The 21,004-nt window shown below is 49.6% G+C and overlaps 1 protein-coding gene across 1 annotated transcript in view; it reads right to left on the bottom strand.

Moving 5' to 3' along the window:
* The window catches only part of LOC119952919 (disintegrin and metalloproteinase domain-containing protein 10-like), a 135,603-nt gene that overhangs the window by 94,530 nt on the left and 20,069 nt on the right, over window positions 1-21,004 (bottom strand). The window contains exon 4 of the mRNA XM_038776550.1: window positions 6,759-6,917. Coding sequence (XP_038632478.1) covers window positions 6,759-6,917 — 159 coding nt within the window. The remainder of the gene's footprint in view (window positions 1-6,758; window positions 6,918-21,004) is intronic.

Genomic DNA, 21,004 nt, shown 5'->3' with positions numbered 1-21,004 from the left:
GAAGATATTGTTATAGGTGCTTTACGGTAAGGCTCCTGTACTACAGGTACGGGGGTAGATCCCTGCCTGCTGGCTCCGCCCAGTAGACGGAGTATAAATATGTGTGCTCCCGTACAGCAGCCATTTCGTCAGCTTCTGTAGGAGGCCATACATCTCAGTGTAATAAAGCCTTGATTACATCCTACTCTCATCTTTGTGAAATTGATAGTGTAATAAATTGATGCACTATCAATTTCGCAAAGACGAGAGTAGGATATAAATATAATGTAATAAATTGATGCACTGAGTTTTCAGAGATGGACCTCCGCACCAAGCAGGATCGCCTGCAGCTGCGTCCTCAAGGAGACAACGCCAAAAAAGACTTTGAACATTGGCTAGCCTGTTTCGAAGCTTACATCGGGTCTGTGCCAGACGCAATTCCAGAAGCACAGAAGCTCCAGATCCTTTACACGCGGCTGAGCTCCAACATCTTTCCACTCGTCCAGGACGCGCCGACCTACGCAGAGGCCGTGGCGCTACTGAAGGAAAACTACGCTCAGCGGTCTAACAAAATCTATGCCAGGCATCTCCTCTCCACGCGGTGCCAGCTTTCCGGTGAGTCGGTGGAAGATTTCTGTCGCGCCCTGCTCGCCCTAGTTAGAGACTGTGACTGTCAGGCCGTTTCGGCCACGGAATACTCGAATTTGCTGATGAGAGACGCATTTGTTACGGGCATAGGGTCTGACTACATCCGCCAGAGCCTCTTAGAGGGGGCCACGCTCGACCTCGCGGCGACCAAAAAGCTAGCACTCTCACTTACAGTCGCATCACGCAACATTCAGGTCTATTCCCCGAACGCAAGGCCCACCCTTCTTGTGCATCGTGGACTCCGCAGATGACCGCCCCATCAGCGACCGCCCTCAGCCAACCCCACGCCTGTGCCGTGCGGCAGCCAACCAACTCCGGGGGGCCCAAATGCTACTTCTGTGGGCAGTCAAAACACCCCCGACAGGGCTGCCCGGCGCAGAGCGCCCTGTACAAGGCCTGTGGCAAGAAGAGACATTTTGCTGCAGTGTGCCAGGCCCGCTCAATCGCCGCTATTGTCCCGGCACCTCTCCACGTGCGGCCAGTGGACGCCACCACCTTGCTCGACTCGCAAGACGTGCGGCCCGTGGGCGCCGCCATCTTGCCCGACTTGGGACCCCTGCCCGTTGGGACCTCGTCAGGCCACTCATCACCTGCAACCACCGATGACCAGCCGCGTCTCACCATGGTCACGATTGACCAGTCTCGACCACACAACCTCGTGACTGCTTCAACTAAAGTGAAGGTCAACGGACATGAGATCTCCTGCCTGCTGGACTCCGGGAGCACAGAACTTCATTCACCCCGATACGGTAAGGCGCTGCTCCCTCGCGGTACACCTTGCCAATCAGAGAATCTCCCTGGCCTCCGGATCCCACTCCGTGGCGATCCGGGGGTACTGCATCACCACTCTCACTGTCCAGGGCGTGGAGTTCAGCGGCTTCAGCCTCTACATCCTCCCCAACCTCTGCACTGCCTTGCTATTCGGCCTGGACTTCCAGTGTAACCTCCAGAGCCCAACCCTGAAATTCGGCGGGCCCCTACCACTCCTTACTGTGTGCGGCCTTGCGACCCTCGAGGTCGACCCACCTTCCCTTTTTGCAAACCTAACCCTGAATTGCAAACCCGTCGCCACCAGGAGCAGACGGTACAGCGGCTGCTTCGGGAAGGCATCATCGAAGCCAGCAACAGCCCCTGGAGAGCTCAAGTGGTAGTAGTCAAACCTGGGGAGAAAATAGGATGGTCGATGACTACAGTCAGACCATCAATCGGTGGACGCAGCTCGACACGTACCACCTCCCACGCATATCTGAAATGGTCAATCAGATTGCACAGTACCGGGTCTTCTCGACAGTGGATCTGAAATCTGCCTACCACCAGCTCCCCATCCGTAAGGCGGACTGCCCATACGCTGTGTTCGAAGCAGACAGCCGCTTTTACCACTTTCTTAGGGCCTCCTTCTGCGTCACCAACGGTGTCACGGTGTTCCAACGGGAGATGGACCAAATGGTTGACCGGTACGGACTGCGGGCCACTTTCCCGTACCTGGACAATGTCACCATCTGCGGCCACGATCAGCAGGACCATGACGCCAACCTTTCCAAATTTCTCCACACCATGACTCTCCTCAACCTCACGTATAACAAGGAGAAGTGTGTGTTTAGCACAAACCGCTTAGCCATCCTCGGCTATGTGGTCCAGAACGGAGTTCTGGGGCCTGACCCCGATCGCATGCGCCCCCTCATGGATTTCCCGCACCCCCACTGCCCCAAGGCCCTCAAATGGTGCCTGGGGTTCTTTTCATATTACTTCCAGTGGGTCCCAAACTATGCGGACAAGTCCCACCCATTCATTCAATCCACTGTTTTTCCTCTGAAGGCCGAGGCTCACCAGGCCTTTAACCGTATCAAGGCCGACATCGCCAAGGCCGCGATACACGCGGTCGACGAGACATTAACATTCCAAGTGGAGAGCGATGCATCAGACGTCGCCCTGGCTGTCACCCTCAACCAGGCAGGCAGGCCCGTGGCATTCTTTTCCCGCACCCTCCATGCCTCCGAAATTCGGCACTCCTTCGTCGAAAAGGAGTCCCAAGCCATCGTTGTAGCTGTGCGGCATTGGAGGCATTACCTGGCCGGCAGGAGAGTCACTCTCCTCACTGACCAACGGTCGGTTGCCTTCATGTTCAATAACACACAGCGGGGCAAGATTAAGAATGATAAAATCTTGAGGTGGAGGATCGAGCTCTCCACCTACAACTACGAGATTTTGTATCGCCCCGGCAAGCTCAACGAGACCCCCGATGCCCTATCCTAAGGTACATGTGCCAGCGCACAAGTGGACCGACTCCGCACCCAGCACGACGATCTCTGTCACCCAGGAGTCACCCGTTTTTACCATTTCATCAAGGCCTGCAACCTGCCCAACTCCATCGAGGAAGTCAGGGCGATCACCAGAGACTGCCAGGTCTGTGTGGAGTGTAAACCGGACTTCCAGCGGCCAGACCATGCGTGCCTGGTGAAGGCCTTCCGCCCCATTGAACACCTCAGCGTGGACTTTAAAGGGCCCCTCCCCTCCACCGACTGCAACACATACTTTCTCAATGTGGTCGATGAATACTCCCATGCCCCGACATGACGTCTGCCACCGTCATCAAAGCCCTCATCACCATCTTCGCTCTGTTTGGTTTCCCCGCCTACCTCCACAGCGACCGGGGATCCTCATGCATGAGCGATGAGTTGCATCAGTTCCTGCTCAACAGGAGCAATGCCTCGAGCAGGACGACCAGCTACAACCCCAGGGGAAACGGGCGGGTAGAGAGGGAGAATGGGACGGTCTGGAGGGCCGTCCAGCTGGCCCTACCGTCCAGAAATCTCCCGGCCTCCCGCTGGCAGGAGGACCTCCCCGAAGCACTTCACTCCATTCAGTCGCTCTATGCACTGCGACTAATGAAACTCCCCATGAACGTCTCTTTGCCTTCCCCAGGAAATCCACCTCCGGGGTATCGTTCCCAACATGGCTGGCAGCTCCAGGACCCCTTCTCCTCCATAGACACGTGCGACTCTACACGTCAGACCCGTTGGTTGAGAGGGTACAGCTACTTCATGCCAACCCGCAGTACGCTAACGTAGCGTACCCCAACGGCCGCCAAGGCACAGGCTCCCTCAGGGACCTGGCACCAGCTGGTTCCCCGCACCCCCCCCAACCCGGCGCCACCCTCCCTTCCCCCGGCGCACCCCACCGCAGCCCCCGCTCCGGGACATTCCGCCCTCCCCTTGCCCACACCCGGGGTGAAGAGGATTTCGACGAAGACCAAGCCGCCGCCGGAGTCACCACCAGCACTACGGAGCTCTCTACGACAGATTAAGGCACCAGACCGCCTGAATTTATAATTTTTACTGTACTTTTAAAACACAGTTTCCTGTATCTAGTTCTCCACCATCCCCGCCAGACTCATTTTTAACAGGGGGTGAATGTGGTAGTCACCACTGATGTATATATTGTAGATAGAGGATGTTGTTATAGGTGCTTTACGGTAAGGCCCCTGTACTACAGGTAGGGGGGTAGATCCCGGGCCTGCTGGCTCCGCCCAGTAGGCGGAGTATAAATATATGTGCTCCCCGTACAGCAGCCATTTCGTCAGCTGCGTAGGAGGCCACACATCTCAGTGTAATAAAGCCTCGATTACATTCTACTCTCATCTTTACATAATTGATAGTGCATTACTTTGAAATCAAAGCATTTTTGAACATCACGAAGGATACAATGTAATCAGATCTATGAGATGAGGTCATGCTCAAAATGTCGTGTTAGAAAAATTTAGATTAAAGGTACCTTTTACAATTCAAGCGAAATAAAAGTTACTTTACAATAGACTTATAGAACAGTACAGCGCAGAACAGGCCCTTCGGCCCTCGATGTTGTGCCGAGCAATGATCACCCTACTCAAACCCACGTATCCACCCTATACCCGTAACCCAACAACCCTCCCCCCCTTAACCTTACTTTTTAGGACACTACGGGCAAATTTAGCATGGCCAATCCACCTAACCCGCACATCTTTGGACTGTGGGAGGAAACCGGAGCACCCGGAGGAAACCCACGCACACACGGGGAGGACGTGCAGACTCCACACAGACAGTGACCCAGCCGGGAATCGAACCTGGGACCCTGGAGCTGTGAAGCATTTATGCTAACCACCATGCTACCGTGCTGCCAAAAAAAAAAGACAATTCTTAATTTTTATCTTACCATCTGCCATGGCAGGATTTGAACCTGAGCCTCTGGTTCACTAGTCCAGTGAAGATACCACTCAGCCACCACTTCCACCACCAATAATGTCATATAAACTTAATAACTGCCAGAAGGGGGATATAAACCCTAAGAAAGGGGACAGCCAGCATGGTCAGCTCAGAGTCAGCTCTCATAGCTCGGTCATGGGAAAGATAGAGCATAGTAACCGAGTGGAACAGCGAATACATCTAAGGAAGATCAAAAGCTAAAGTAAAATGATTGTCAAGGTGGACCTGAAGGTCTCTTCAACCAACCAGGAGAATCCAGAAGCAAGATCTTTTTACTTTTCTGTAAAGATAGTGATTGCAGCTTTTAAAAGAAAAAAATAATAATAAAATAACTTAAAAGTTTTGACCTGAAACAGTAGTTATTACAAAGTCTTACTTACTTAGCAACGCAGGACCCAGGATCGATGCTACTAAGTGGTAACTAGGTAAAATTCTTCTGTGAACATAGACATAGAACATAGAGAAATACAGCACAGAACAGGCCCTTCGGCCCACGATGTTGTGCCGAACTTTTGTCCTAGGTTAATCATAGATCATAGAATTTTGGACACTAAGGGCAATTTATCATGGCCAATCCACCCAACCTGCACATCTTTGGACTGTGAGGGTATGGGTTATACCGGGGGATAACAAGAAAATATAGTTTGACCTGAATAGCACCCACCTAAGCCTGCATCGGAGTCAGGGAGTGAGAATCCTTGTTCACCATTTAGAATATCGACCCTTTTTGGTATAGGGGGAATTCTAAGTATAGTGGTGAGTTTTCAACTTCAGTTTCCTCCAGATGCTCCGGTTTCCTCCCAAAGATGAGCAGGTTAGGTGGATTGGCCATGCTAAATTGCCCCTTAGTGTCCAAAGGTTAGGTGATGTTCCGGGAAGGGGGCAAGGAAAGGGCCCTAGTGGGGTGCTCTTTCAGAGGACCGTGCAGTCTCGATGGGCTGAATGGCCTCCTCTACATTGCAGGGATTCTATGATTCTATAATTTCCTAATTGCTTGTTGTACCTACATGATTGAGGGGGGGGGGGGGGGGGGGGGGGGGAGAGAGAAGAAGGAAAAATAAAGAACTTGCATTTATGTAGCGCCTTTCACAACTTTGGGATTTGCAAAGTACTGTACAGTCAAGTCAGTACTTTTGAAATGTAGTTATTGTTGTTCTGCATGCAAAACAATCGGCAGGATTCACATAGCAAGATCCCACAAACAGCATTGAAATTTAATGGTGCATGAGAAATCCAGCACTTTGTGTGTCAGTGACTCAATTGCCCCACTCTCTAGACAGCCGATAGTGTACATTCGGCCCAATATTACCTCTAGCTGGTGTGACAGGAAGAAGGGACCAGATCAGGAGAGCAAATAAAATTCATCTCAAACAGTCGGTGTTTTCAGAGGGATGAGAACATGTTTTAATCTTGCTCCAAGTTAATGGATAACATGCCATTTGAATACTGACACATACCTTGTGTTGATTCAGTTAACGAGTCCCAACGAGTAAATTGAACCAACAAGTCTTTGAAATGTCTCACAATTCCTAAATTCAGTTTCAAAGTCATGTTCATCTGGCTTCCAGGGCCCCAGCCCCAAAGAGTTTATATAGGAGATATACCGCTACTGAGATCTCAAGGCAGACTTTGTGAATTGTGTTCTTCAAACCGCACGCCATCCTGACTCACCTTTCCATCACTGTCGCTGGGTCACAATCCTCGAATTACCCCCCTAACAGCACTGTGGGTGTACCTACACCACATGGACTGCAGCGGTTCAAGAAGGCAGCTCACCACCACCTTCTCAAGGGCAATTAGGGATGGACAATAAATGCTGGCTTCGACATAGACACTCACATCCCAAATATGAAGTCAAAACTCACAGGTAAATATTTTACAGTCAGCACTCACCTATATCATCCTGGTGATAGATGAGGGAATGAACAGTGGGATTCTCTTCTTGAAAGTATTGCTCAATGGGTTCGATGTAGTACTTTCCTTTCTGCGTTTGGATAAAACCTTCAAATCGGCCATCGATGATAGAACCATGGCAAAAGGAATCTGTGTCATCTGTGTAGAGAAAATGAGTCACCTTAATCAAGCTGTTTCTTGTTGAGTCCCAGACTGAGTATCAATAAATTTTGGATGCGATATACCGGCCACGTCCCACCTGAATGGGGGCACAACATGACCAGCAGATGCCAGGAGAGGTCTCCCCCAGTGTTCCCGACAGCCATTAAACCTCACACGATCTGGTTAGATCTGGTGAACTGGATCCCACCCACAATATGCAGGATTAAATCTTGCAGAGTGAAGTTAGCTTCGAAGCCTTACCTCTGTCTACACCTGATCGAACAGCCAGCCAGCATCTACCGGCCTTGCCAAGGAGACCCCAGCCGGGTGCCATTTGGAACAGGTCTCCACAAACAGTACTTGGGGGGGGGGTCTCCCAGGCAATCAGAGGCTGCCCGGTTGTTAGTCTCTGGCCAGGCTGGTGCCACCCGGGCAACCTGGCAGTGCCACTTGAGCATCCTGGTCATGTCACCTGAGTTCCCAGATGGCATTGCCAGGGTTTACAGATGGCACTGCCAGGCTAGCAGAGGAACTACCAGAGTGCCAGGCTGGCAGAGCCAAGGTGCCAAGCTGGCATTGTGCCCCCACCGGGAATCGGCCCCGGGGGTACCCTGCCCAGATGTGGTGGGGTGCAGGCCGAGTTCGGCACGATAACCCCCCACAGGTGAGTTGGGGCGTGGGGTAGTCCAGGGGTTGCGTATGGGGGTCGTGAGATCAGGGCGCCATTTAAAAATGGTGCCCCAACCCTTTCCTGCAGTGAGGAGCTCTGCTTGTCAGACCTCCCCAGTGTAGGAAATGTGGCTAAGTGCGGCCTGGGCAGGTCATTGCCAACTGGGGCACAAAAGCAAGACAGAGTGCCATTAGAGAATGGGGTCATTCCCAACGCGAATGAGCCTGCTAACCCTGTCCAGAATGGACTCTGTTTTAATATTAGTTAGATCACTCCTTTAGGGCGGCACGGTGGCGCAGTAGTTAGCACTGCTGCCTCACAGTGCTGAGGATCTGGATTCGATCCGGCCCCGGGTCACTGTCCGTGTGGAGTTTGCATATTCTCCCCGTGTCTGAATTTTTGCTTCAATGTATTTGAGATTTCTGAGATCATCCACGACATGCCTTGAGTTGATACATCTATCTCCGGGTGCTCGAGTTTCCTCCCACTATCCAAAGACGCGCAGGTTAGGTGGATTGGCCTCGCTAAATTGCCCCTTAATGTCCAAAGGATAGGTGGGGTTATGGGGATAGGATGGGGGAGTGGGCCTAGCTTGGGTGCTCTTTCAGAGGGTCGTTGCAGACCCAATGGGCCGAATGGCCTCCTTTCGGACTGTAGGGATTCTATGATTCAGCTTCTATGAAGAGTGGGTTTGCTTCAGAAGCTGATTATCTGGCCTGCGGATGCAGTAACCAGACCTGTGGAGCAGATTTGATACGATTATGGGTGTCATGCTGGACAAACTAGCTTCATTGAGAATATTGTCATTGGCTTGCATGTCTTCCCACTTGACTTTGAGTATCCTGCAGAGATACCAATGGTGGAAATTCTCCAGAGCCCATTCTTTTTGTTTGTGGTCATATTGTGTTGTGTTCTTGTACATTGTCGCATGCTGTCATATGTTGTATGTTGCTGTTGTGACTACCTAATTCATTGTGAGGTTTGGAGACAAATTTTAGTTCTGGAAAAAGTGTTAATGGGCAAGGTCATTGAATGCCAGGCTTTAGAGTTTGCCAGAATGTCTCAAAAATAACCATTCAAAAAGTGACCCATGTTTATTTAATAAAATTACTATAAAAGAGATAAAGATATAAAACAGCCGGTAAGCTTACTCAGCGACACAGCTGGAGGCATTAGGCGGGATTCTCTGATCCTGAGGCTAAGTGTTGACGCCGTTGTAAACGCCAACGTGTTTTACGACGGCGTGAACAGACCCCCAGGAGCAGCGATCCTGAGCCCTTCAGGGGGCCAGCATGGGACTGGAGTGAGTCATGCAGCTCCAGCTGCCGGTACCGGCGTCAAACGGGCGGCGTGGGTCTGTGCACGCTCGCTGCGGCCGGCGCCAATTTGCGCATGCGCGCTAGCTTCCTTCTCCGCGCCGGCCCCAACGCAACATGGCGGAGAGCTACAGGGACCCGGCGCAGAGTAAAGGGGGCCCCCACCAGGAGAGGCCGGCCCGCCGATCGGTAGGCCCCGATCGCAGGCCAGGCCACGGTGGAGGCCCCCCCCAGGTCGGACCCCCCCCCCCCACTCCCCACCCGCTGCCCCCCGCATGACGGACGCTGAGGTCCCACCGGGTAAGACCACATGTGAACGCCGGCAGTAGGACACAGGCTATCTTGGCGGCCACTCGGCCAATCCCAGACGGAGAACTGCTGGGGGAGGGTCACGTAGAGTGGCCCCCGACTGGCGCCAATGGCGCTGATTCACCGGCGTCAGGGTGGTGTCGCGTGAATCGCGCCCGGCCCGACGATTCTCCGATCCGGCCCTGGGGTCAGAGAATCCAGCCCACATGTCTGCATAGCTTGCAAAGAAGAGAATTCCATAGAGATATTTTGTTTTGGGAGTTAGGGCTAAATTGGTTTCAATGCATTTAAGAAACATTGTAAATGAGGGATAATTAATCAAACGGTCAATTTGAAGACATCCCAGAGCAGGCTATTTCATCATGGAGATGGGTGGAGTTCGGGGAGTTCTCTGGTTTCATTTATATGAGTGTTTGCTGGAAAGGATAGCAGTTTGGACCTCATGTGTTTTGCAGCTCACTGAGAGAAGTAAATGATAGGGAACAGAAGTGGAAGATTGTCTAGTCTGAAGCTTGAATGGTCCTCACAGAGTGTTGTTCCACTGAAAGTAACAAACAGATTATCTTGAAAGTATTGAAAAGTAACTCGAAAAATGAACTGAGGCTTTCACAATTAAGGGGTGGTAAATTAAAGGTTTACCTCTGGGAATAGCTGGAGCTGAGGAGAATTATCCAGAGAATTGTGAGATACTTATGGGTGATCCCTACAGACGTGTAAGGGCCCTTCCTGTTGATTCTCTTATTTTCCATTTCTTTATTTTTGCTGTTAACATTTAGATCCATGGATACTTAATGGACATATATCTTTAAGTTGAGCATGGGAAGTGAGGAATTCAGAAGTTACAATTAAGAACACTGTGCTAGCTTTCGGACAGCTGAGCTGAGACTTTCTGACACACGGAAGATCGGTGGGACTCAGTTCAATTGGTTGGCTAGTGACCAATGAATTGGCCAAAAGGCCATATTCAGCCCGGTAATAGGCGGTGATTGGATCCTGCTTGAGTGGGATGATTTTCAGAGAGCCTGGGGAAACAGTTGAAGACCTAAATGAATCGACAGTGAAAGTATTTTTAGACCGGAAAACTAGAAATCTCGAACAGAAAGCCTTGATTGATGAAAGGTGCACCAGAAACAACCATCTGGAACAAAGACTCGTATCTTTTTACTTTCATTATTACTTTACACCCCTCTTCTCCCCTCTGTGTTTGTTTGTTTATTGTGTGTGTAGAGAGTGTGGCAAGTTTAAGTGGGTGGGTTATGAACTGGATAATAGTTATTTGCTGCATATTTAATTACACTTATTGTTATTAATAAACTTAATTGTGTTTAAATTCACACACCTGCTGACTGTAGTTATTCAGCAGGTAAGGGCGTTTTTCTAAGAATTATTTATTAATTTCAATTGTTTTGCGATTCTGGGTCAAGTGGGGCTGGAGTTGACCGTGCACGAGCCCAGGGGTCGTAACAGAAATGAACACATAAGAGTGATGTGTCTTGTGAGAGAATTCTTGGAGGAAGTAAAAATTATACCTGAGTTTATAGCGTAAGTACTTATAGAAACATTAAAAATAGGAGCAGGAGGAGGCCATTCAGCCCTTCAAGGCTGCTCTGCCATTCATTATGATCATGGCTGATTATCCAACTCCTCAATAACCTAATCCCACTCCCCCCCCCCCCCCCCCCCCCCCCCCCCGGCATATCCTTTGATCCCCTTCGCCCTCAGTGCTATATCTAAGTGCTTCTTGAAAACATACAATGTTTTGGCCTCAACTACTCCCTGTGGTAACGAATTCCACAGGCCGACCACTCTCCTCATCTCTGTCCTAAATAGTCTACCCCATATCCTCAGATTGTGACCCCTGATTCTGGACGTACCCACCATCGATAACATCCTTCCTGCATCTACCCTGCCTGGTCCTGTTAGAATTTTATAGGTTTCTATGAGGTGCTCCCTCATTCTTCTGAACTCCAGCGAATGTAATCCAAACCAACTCAATCTCTCTTCGTACACAAGTCCCGCCAGTCCAGGAATAAGTTAGCTAAACTTCTGCTGCACTCCCTCTAGAGCAAGAACATTCTTCCTCAGATAAGGAGATCACAATTGCACACAATATTCCAGGAGTGGTCTCGACAAGGTCCTGTACAACTGCAGCAAGACATCCCTGCTCCTGTACTCAAATCCTCTCACAATGAAGGCCAACATACTATTTGCCTTCTTTACCACCTGCTGTACCTGCATGCTTACCTTCAGTGACTGGTGTACAAGGACACCCAGGTCTGTTGCATATTCCTCTCTCCTAACTTATGGCTATTTAGATAATAATCTGCCTTCTTGTTCTTGCAACCAACGTGAATAACCTCGTATTCCTCCAAATTATACAGCATCTGCCATTCGTTTGCCCACTCGCTCAACTTGTCCAAATCACACTGAAGGATCTCTGCATCCTCCTCACAGCTCACCCCACACACAACTAGGTGTCATCTACATATTTATAGAAATTACATTTTGTTCCCTCATCTAAATCATTAATATTTATTGTGACTAGCTGGGGTCCTAGCACTGATCCCTGCAGTCCCCCACTAGTCACTGTCTGCAAATTTTAAAAAGACTTGTTAATTCCTACTCTTTATTTCCTGTCTTCTAACCAGTTTTCTGTCCATCTCAATATACTACCCCTGATCCCATGCGCTTTAATTTTACACCTATTCTCTTATGCAGGCCTTTGTTAAAAGCCTTCTGAAGGCTTAAATATACCACATCCACTGGCTCCCCCTCATCAACTCTACTGGTTACCTCCTTGAAGAAAGTCAGTAGATTATCAATCATGGTTTCCCCTTCATAAATCCATACTGATTCTGTCTAATCTTCCCACTATTTTCTAAGTGCTCTGCTATAAAATCTTTGATAATGGATTCTAGAATTTCCCCCCGAGCGAGATAGAGAACCTAGTGGAGTGGCGCAGCAACAACAATCTCTCCCTCAATGCCAGCAAAACTAAACAGCTGGTCATTGACTTCAGGAAGCAAAGTACTGTACACACCCCTGTCAGCATCAACGGGGCTGAGGTGGAGATGGTTAGCAGTTTCAAATTCCTAGGAGTGCACATCTCCAAAAATCTGCCCTGTTCCACCCACGTTGATGCTACCACCAAGAAAGCAGAACAGCGCCTATACTTCCTCAGGAAACTAAGGAAATTTGGCATGTCCACATTAACCCTTACCAACTTTTACAGATGCACCATAGAAAGCATCCTATCGGGCTGCATCACAGCCTGGTATGGCAACTGCTCAGCCCAAGACCGCAAGAAACTTCAGAGAGTTGTGAACACCGCCCAGTCCATCACACAAACCTGCCTCCCATCCATTGACTCCATCTACACCTCCCGTTGCCTGGGGAAAAGGCCCCTCCCACCCGGCTTACTCACTCTTCCAACTGTTTCTATCGGGCAGGAGATATAGAAGTCTGAGAACATGCATGAACAGACTCAAAAACAGCTTCTTCCCCGCTGTTACCAGACTCCTAAATTACCCTCTTATGGATTGATCTCATTAACACTACACCCTGTATGCTTCATCCGATGCCAGTGCTTATGTAGTTACATTGTATATCTTGTGTTGCCCTATTATGTATTTTCTTTTCTTCCCTTTTCTTCCCATGAACTTAATGATCTGTTGAGCTGCTCGCAGAAAAATACTTTTCACTGTACCTCAGTACACATGACAATAAACAAATCCAATCCACTACCAATGTCAGGCTTTCTGGTCTATAATTCCGTCTCTCCTCCTCCCTTTGTAAATAGTGAAGTAATATCAGCTACCCTCCAATCTGCAGGAACTGTTCCAGATTCTCTAGAATCCTCGAAGATGACATCATTGCCTCCACTATTTCTCGAGCCACTTCCTTAAGTACTCTGGGATGTAGATTATCAGGCCCTGGGAATTTAGCAGCCTTCAATCCCATCAATTTCCCCAACACCATTTCTCTACTAATATTGGTCTCCTTCGGTTCCTCCCTTTCTGTAAACCATGCGATCCTCAATATTTATCAAATCAGATTTGCATCCTCATTTGTGAAGACAGAAACAAAGTATGTGTTTAGTTGCTCAGCCATTTCTTTACCCCCTATTATACATTCCCCTGTTTTTGACTGTAAGGGACTGACATTTTTCTTCAACAATCTTTTCCTCTTCACGTTCCTGCAAAAGGTTTTACAGACAGTTTTCATATTCCCTGCAAGCTTACTCTCGTACTCTATTTTCCTTTTCTTAATCAATCCCTTGGTCCTTCTTTGCGGAATTCTAAGCTGCTCCAACAATCCTCAGACCTGTTGTTTTTCTTGGCCGATTTGTATGCTTCTTCCTTGGATCGAATACTATCCCTAATTTCCCCTGTAAGCCCCCGGTAACTCTCCGTGTGGAGTTTGCACATTCTCCCTGTGTTTGCGTGGGTCTCATCCCCCGCAACCCAAAGATGTGCAGGCTAGGTGGATTGACCATGCTAAATTGCACCTTAATTGGAAAAAAAAATTGGATACTCCAAATTTATTTTAAATAAATAAATAGATTTCCCTTGTAAGCCATGGATTAGCCACCTTTCCCATTTTACTTTTGTGCCAGACAGGAGTAAACAATTGTTGCACTTCCCCCATATGCTCCTTGAATGTTTGCCACTGCATCCCTTTGAGTAACGTTTCCCAATCGATCAAAGCCAACTCAGCCTCATATAATCGTAGTTTTCTTTATTCAGGGGCCTAGTCACGGAATCAACTACTTCACTCTCCATCTTCATGAAAAATTCTGTCACAGAGGGTAGAGTGAGTTCAGATATCTGCAGGTTAGGGACTTTGCGCGAAAGGTCTGGAGGGGTTCCCTAGATTGCCGGGATACACCCTGCTGGAGCGACTGCTGCTTCCGGATGAGGAAGGGGAGGGAAGAATTGGCGATATATATAAGTGGCTGGGGGAGCAGGGAGGCGAGCAGATGGTGAAGATCAAGGAGAAATGGGAAGTGGAGTATGGGGTGAGAAATGGAAAATTGGGGAGTATGGAATGAGGCACTGCGAAGGATAAATGGGACCTCCCCTTGTGCAAGGATGAGCCTGATACAGTTTAAGGTGGTGCACAGGGTGCATATGACTCGGACGAGAATGAATGGGTTCTTTCAGGGGGTAGCAGATGAGTGTGAGAGGTGTGGGCGGGGGCCAGCGAATCGCGTGCACACGTTTTGGGGTTGTGAAAAATTGGGAAGATTCTGGGCGGGAGTATTCGTGGTCCTAGCCAGGATAGTGGAGGAGGAGGTGGACCTGGACCCTTTGGTGGAGGTATTTGGGGTTTCAGAGAAGCCGGAGCTCATGGAGAGCGGGAAGGCCGATGTCTTGGCCTTCGCCTCTCTGATTGCACAGCGGCGTATTTTGCTGGAGTGGTGGTCGGCATCGCTACCGGAGGGTAGCGGCTTGATTGGGTGACCTGCACAACCTGCTGCGATTAGAGAAGATAAAGTAGTAGTTAATGGGCTCTTCAGGGGAGTTTGAGGAAAGGTGACCGTGTTTGAGAGGCTGTTCATCACGGGGTGGGGGTGGGGAGGTGAAAAAGGGGGGAAATCTGTACAGACTGTTTAGTTGATTGTTGGGAAGTATGTTTCCCGGGGTGTTCATTCACTGTAACCTGTTTTGATTCATGTTTGTAATAAAATACATTTCTAAAAAAAGAAAAATTCTGTCATATTATGGTCGCTTATCCTTAAGGGGTCTCAATTAGATTGCCAATGATACTGTTCTCATTACACAGTGCCCAGTCTAGGACAACCTGCTCTCTAGTTGGTTCCTCAACGTATTGGTCCAGAAAACTATCCCATATATGCTCCAGGAATTCCTCCTCTACCATATTGCGACGAATTTGATTTGCCCAATCTGTACGCAGATTAAAATCACCCATAATTACAGATGTTCCTTTATCACATGCATCTTTAATTTCCTGTTTAATGCCATTCCCAACATCACCACTGCAGTTTGGGGGTCTATAAACGATGCCGAATAATGTTTTTTGCCCCGAGGTATTTCTCAGCTCTACCCCCACAGATTCCACATTGTCAGAGCTAATATCCTTTCTCACTACTGTGTTAATTTCCTCTTTAACCAGCAGTGCCACACCACCACCTTTTCCTTATTATTGCCCTTGCTAATACTGATACCCCTGGACATTTAGTTCCCATCCCCGGTCACCCTGCAGCCATGTCTCCGTAATTCCGATTATATCATCCTGTTTACGTCTATTTGTGCAATTAGTTCATCTGTATTATTTTGATGCTCCATGCATTAAGGCACAAAGCCTTTAAGCTTGTCTTGTTCCCAGTATTTTTCACTGTGACCCTGTTTGAATCTGGCCCTTGGCTTCTCTGCCGATCACTTTTCTTATTCCCCTTCTGTCTTTTGGTTTTGTTGTTGTTTCCTTCTCCTCTGACTCCTTGCATATGTTCCCATTCTCCTACCATTACTGCAGTGTAATGAAACAGGGTTTAAGCAGTTTTCAGGTAATTCTCAGCTGATGTTATGAGATTTCGAACATAGAACAGTACAGCATAACACAGGCCCTTCGGCCCACGGTGTTGTGCCGACCATTTATCCCAATCTAAGATCAACCTAACCTACACCCTTCAATTTACTGTTGTCCATGTGCCTGTCTAGGAGTCTCTTAAATGTCCCTAATGACTGACTCCACCACCTCTGGTGGCAGTGCATTCCACACACCCACCACTCTCTGTGTAAAGAACCTACCTCTGACATCCCCCAATACCTTCCTCCAATCACCTTAAAATTATGTCCCCTCGTGACAGCCATTTCCACCCTGGGGAAGAGTCTCTGGCTATCCACTCTATCCATGCCTCTCATCACCTTGTACACCTCTATCAAGTCACCTCTCTGCCTTCTTCGCTCGAGTGAGAAAAGCCCTAGCTCCCTCAATCTCTCTTCATTAGACATGCCCTCCATTCCAGGCAGCATCCTGGTAAATCTCCTCTGCACCCTTTCCAAAGCATCCACATCCTTCCTATAATGAGGCGACCAAAACTGGACACAATATTCCAAGTGAGATCTAATTAGGGTTTTATAAAGCTGCAGCAAAACCTCGTGGCTCTTAACTCAATCCCCCTGTTAATGAAAGCCAACACACCATATGCCTTCTTAATAACCCTATCAACTTGGTGGCAACTTTAAGGGATCTATGTACGTGGACCCCAAGATCCCTCTGTTCCTCCACACTTCCAAGAATCCTACCTTTTACCCTGTATTCAGCATTCAAATTCGACCTTCCAAAATGAATCACTTCACATTTATCACGGTTGAACTCCATCTGCCACTTCTCAGCCCAGCTCTGCATCCTGTCAATGTCCTGTTGTAACCTGCAACAGCCCTCAACACTATCTACAACTCCACCAACCTTCGGGTCATCGGCAAACTTACTAACCCACCCTTCCACTTCCTCATCAAAGTCATTTATAAAAATCACAAAGAGTGGAGGTCCCAGAACAGATCCCTGCGGGACACCACTGGTCACCGACCTCCAGGTGGAATACTTTCCATCCACTACCACTCGTTGTCTTCTTTCGGACAGCCAATTATCCAGACAGCCAAATTTCCCTGTATCCCATACCCACTGACTTTCTGAATGAGCCTACCATGGGGAACCTTATCAAATGCCTTACTGAAATCTATATACATCACATCCGCTGCCCGACCTTCATCAATGTGTCTCGTCACATCCTCAAAGAATTCAATGAGGCTTCTGAGGCATGAACTGCCCTTCACAAAACCATGCTGACTATCTTTAATCAGGTTAAAGTCCAACAGGTTTGTTTCAAACACTAGTTTCGGAGCACTGCTCCTTCCTCAGGTGACTGACGAGGTAGATTTCAGAAATATTTATACAGACAACGTCCAAGATGCAAGACGATACATTGAATGCGAGCATTTTAACCTGGTGTTGTAAGAGTTCTTACTGTGCTCACCCCAGTCCAACGCCGGCATCTCCATATCATGGACAGGATTCCCCCCCCCCCCCCCCCCCCCCCCCGGCCGGGTCGGAGATTCGGCGGGGGGGGGGGGGGGGGGGCGTCAATCCCGCCCCGCCGCTCCAACGCCGGCCGACCAATTCTCCGGCGCCCTTTTTCTGGTGGGGGTGGAGATTGCGCTGCGCTGGTCGGAGGCCATTGGCAGTACCCGCCCCTCCCCCAGCTTTGGGCCCCGATGGGCCGAGCGGCCGCCCGTTTTCGGCCAGTCCCGCTGGCGCTTGAAATGGACATGGTCCATACCGACGGGACCTGGCTTGGGGGGGGGGGGGGGGGGGGGGGCCTGTGGAGTCCACATGAGGGCGCGGGGGGTTCCGGTCCCGGGGTGCGGGGCCCACGGTGGCCTTCCCGCGATCGGGGCCCACTGATCTACGGGCAGGTCTGTGCCGTGGGGGAACTCTTTCCCTCCGCACCGGCCTGTGTAAGGCTCTGCGATGGCCGGCACGGAGAAGAAACCCCCTGCGCATGCGCAGGAATCAGTCCAGCGGTTGTAAGCATGCGCCTGAATATGCTGGCGATCCTGCGCATGCGCCAAATCGCGCCGGATGGCAGAGGCCCTTCGGCGGTGGGTGGCGTGCTGCCAACCACTCCAGCTCTGGCCTAGCCTCCGGATAGCGGAGAATTCCACCACTTCTGGGTGGCCCGCGCATGGGTGGTTCTCGTAATTCTTTGGTGCCGGTATGGCCCGCCCCGCTGATTGCGGGAGTATCCCACCCATGGGCGGGATTCTCCCATACCCGGCGGGGTGGGCGGGGCGGGCGGTCCCGGCGGTGAGGAGTGGCGTGAACCAGTGTCAGGCCGCCCGGAAGGTGCGGAATCCTCGGCACCATCAGGGGCTAGGCCGGCGGCAGTGGGGTTGGCGCCACACCAGCCGGCGTCAAAGGGCTTTTCGCCGCTCCAACCGGCACCAAAGGGCCTCCACCGGCCGCCACGAGTAAGCCCATGCGCGGGAGCGCCAGCGTGTTCTGGCACATGCGCAGGGGGGTTCGTCTCCGCACCAACCTTGGTGGAGGTCCACAGCAGCCGGCCCGCCTGCGGATCGGTGGGCCCTGATTGCGGGCCAGGCCACCGTGGGGGCACCCCCCCGAGGATGGCGGATGCCGCCCGCAGAGCCAGGTCCCGCCGGTAAGTACCTGGGACTAATTTACACCGGCGGGACCGGCCTAAAACGCGCTGCTGCTTGGCCCATCGTGGGCCGGAGAATCGCCGGGGGGGGCACTGCCAATGGCCGCTGACCGGCACGGAACGATTCCCGCCCCTGCCAAAACCCTGGCGCCGAAGAACTGAGCAGCCGGCGGAGGCGGGATTCACGTCGCACCCCGATGATTCTCCGGCCCGGCTGGGGGTCAGAAAATTCCGCCCCATATCTTTAATCAAACTATGTTTTTCTAAATCATCATAAATCCTATCTCTCAGGGCAGCACAGTGGCACAGTGGTTAGCATTGCTGCCTACGGCGCTGAGGACCTGGGTTTGAATCCCGGTCCTGGGTCACTGTCTGTGAGAGTTTGCACATTCTCCCTGTGTCTGCGTGGGTTTCGCCCCCACAACCCAAAGATGTGCAGGTTAGGTGGATTGGCCGTGCTAAACTACCCCTTAATTGGAAAAAATAATTGTGCACTCTAAATGTACTTTTTAAAATCCTATCTCTCAGAATCCTTTCCAGTAGTTTGCCACCACAGACATAAGACTGACTGATCTATAATTCCCAGGGATTCCCTTTCTTGAACAGGGGAACAACATTCGCCTCCCTCCAATCATCCGGTACTACTCCAGTGGAGAGTGAGGACGCAAAGATCATCGCCAACAGCACAGCAATCTCCTCCCTCGTTTCCCGTAGTAACCTTGGGTATATCCCGTCAGGCCCAGGGGACTTATCTATCCTGATGCTTTTCAAAATTTCCAGCAAATCCTCCTTCTTAATATCAACATGTTCGAGTATTTTAACCTGGTTCACACTGTTCTCTTGAGTAACAAGGTCCCTCTCTCTAATGAATACTGAAGCAAAATATTTATTTAGGGTCTCCCCTACCTCCGAGACTCTAGGCACAAGTTCCCTCCACTATTCCTGATCGGCCCTACTCTCACTCTGATCATCCTCTTATTTCTCACGCAAATAGAACGCCTTGGGGTTTTCCCTAATCCTTCCCGCCAGGGCTTTTTCATGCCCCCTTTTAGCTCTCCTAAGTCCATTTTTCAGTTCTTTCCTGGCTACCTTGTAACCCTCTAGACCCCGGCCAGATCCTTGCTTCCTCAACCTTCCGTAAGCTTCCTTCTTCCTCTTGACTAGAAGCTCCACTTCTCTTGTCGTCCAAGCCTCCTTCACCTTACCATTCCTTCTTCTTATCAGTGGGACAAAACTGTCCAGCACTCGCAGCAAGTGCTCCTTAAACAATCCCCACATTACTGTTGTGCATTCCCCTGAGAACAACTGTTCCCAATTTATGCTCCTCAGCTCCTTGCTGATGGATTTACTGTTTAATGATGGGAGTTTTAACTGGTGAATCCTGATCTGCTAGATCTTCTCATGATCACCGTGTATATGAGATAGGTCTTGCACACAATTAATTGGGGGCAAAATGATCATCTCAAGTGGTTCTGCTCTCCATATTATAGCAGGGATATAGAGGCACTGGAGAGGTGCAGGATGATGCAGATCTCTGATCTGTGCTAAATGTGGAAACTGTTTCATATTATGAGCGGGATTTTATGAGCAACCCGCTGCGTTTTTGCGGCTGCGGGGGAGGGTGCCACCAGCCAGATCTTCTGTTCCCGCTATTGTCAACGGCATTTCCCAATGAATGCACGCCTCATCGCCAGGAAACCAAGGCGGGGGTGTGCTCTCAGTAGGACCAGATAATCCCGCTAGCGTGAACAGCCGGAAGGTCTCTCTCTACATTTCAAATTTGTGGCAATAATATTATTAAAAATCCTGGTTTAAAATACATATGGACAGTGTGTCTAAAAAGCTGTAATTAAGGAGTCATAAAAGGTGAGGTAATTGTTGATTGCAATCACATGCTTGTTCACAGCGAGATGGCAGGTGGGTATTTTATTGATTGCTGGAAGTTCCCTGGGGTGTAAATAACTTATGAGGGAGTGTAGTTAGTCCTAGTTAAGCAGATGATGGGACATCTTGGTGGAATACAGATGGTGTAATTAATGGAGGAGCCAGGTCTGTCTGTATTTTTGTTAAGTTGAGCAGAAGAGTCTGACAAGACAGATGTGTACTGGATCTGCTCTTGAAAGGGTTCTGTCTCCAAAGTTCCGCACAGATAAACAAATAACCTGACGGTTAAATTTATTGGGAAGTGTCATTTGAACTGTATTCGGTTGCTTAATTGGAGTTAGTAGCAGCTGTAGATAGTGAGTGTATGTTTTTCCTTTTATTTAAGAAATGTTTAACTGATAATTGGAAATCTTTGATATTAATAAGGTTAATTCTGTGTTTAAATTAAAGTTTGTTTTAATATAAAAGATACCTATTGGTCAGAGTCATCATTCCTAGGGTGAAGTATCCTTTCCTCACAGTTTTACAAATTGAAAATTGTTTGGGGTTTCTTCACCATTATCCTAACATAAACCAGGATCTGGTCCGGCATCCAAGGCAGAGGGGAAACAAATCAGGAAAGGATCTACAGGTTGGATCTCTTTCCTCTTGTAAAAAAAGACGGCTGAGGGGTGAGATAATAGGAGTCGTCAAAATTCTGAAAGGCTTTATAGATGCAGAG

This window comes from Scyliorhinus canicula, chromosome 18 (genome assembly GCF_902713615.1).
Source record: "Scyliorhinus canicula chromosome 18, sScyCan1.1, whole genome shotgun sequence".
Taxonomy (NCBI): domain Eukaryota; kingdom Metazoa; phylum Chordata; class Chondrichthyes; order Carcharhiniformes; family Scyliorhinidae; genus Scyliorhinus; species Scyliorhinus canicula.
Note: the sequence above shows the minus strand (reverse complement) of the source record. Positions and strands in the feature narration are given on the sequence as shown.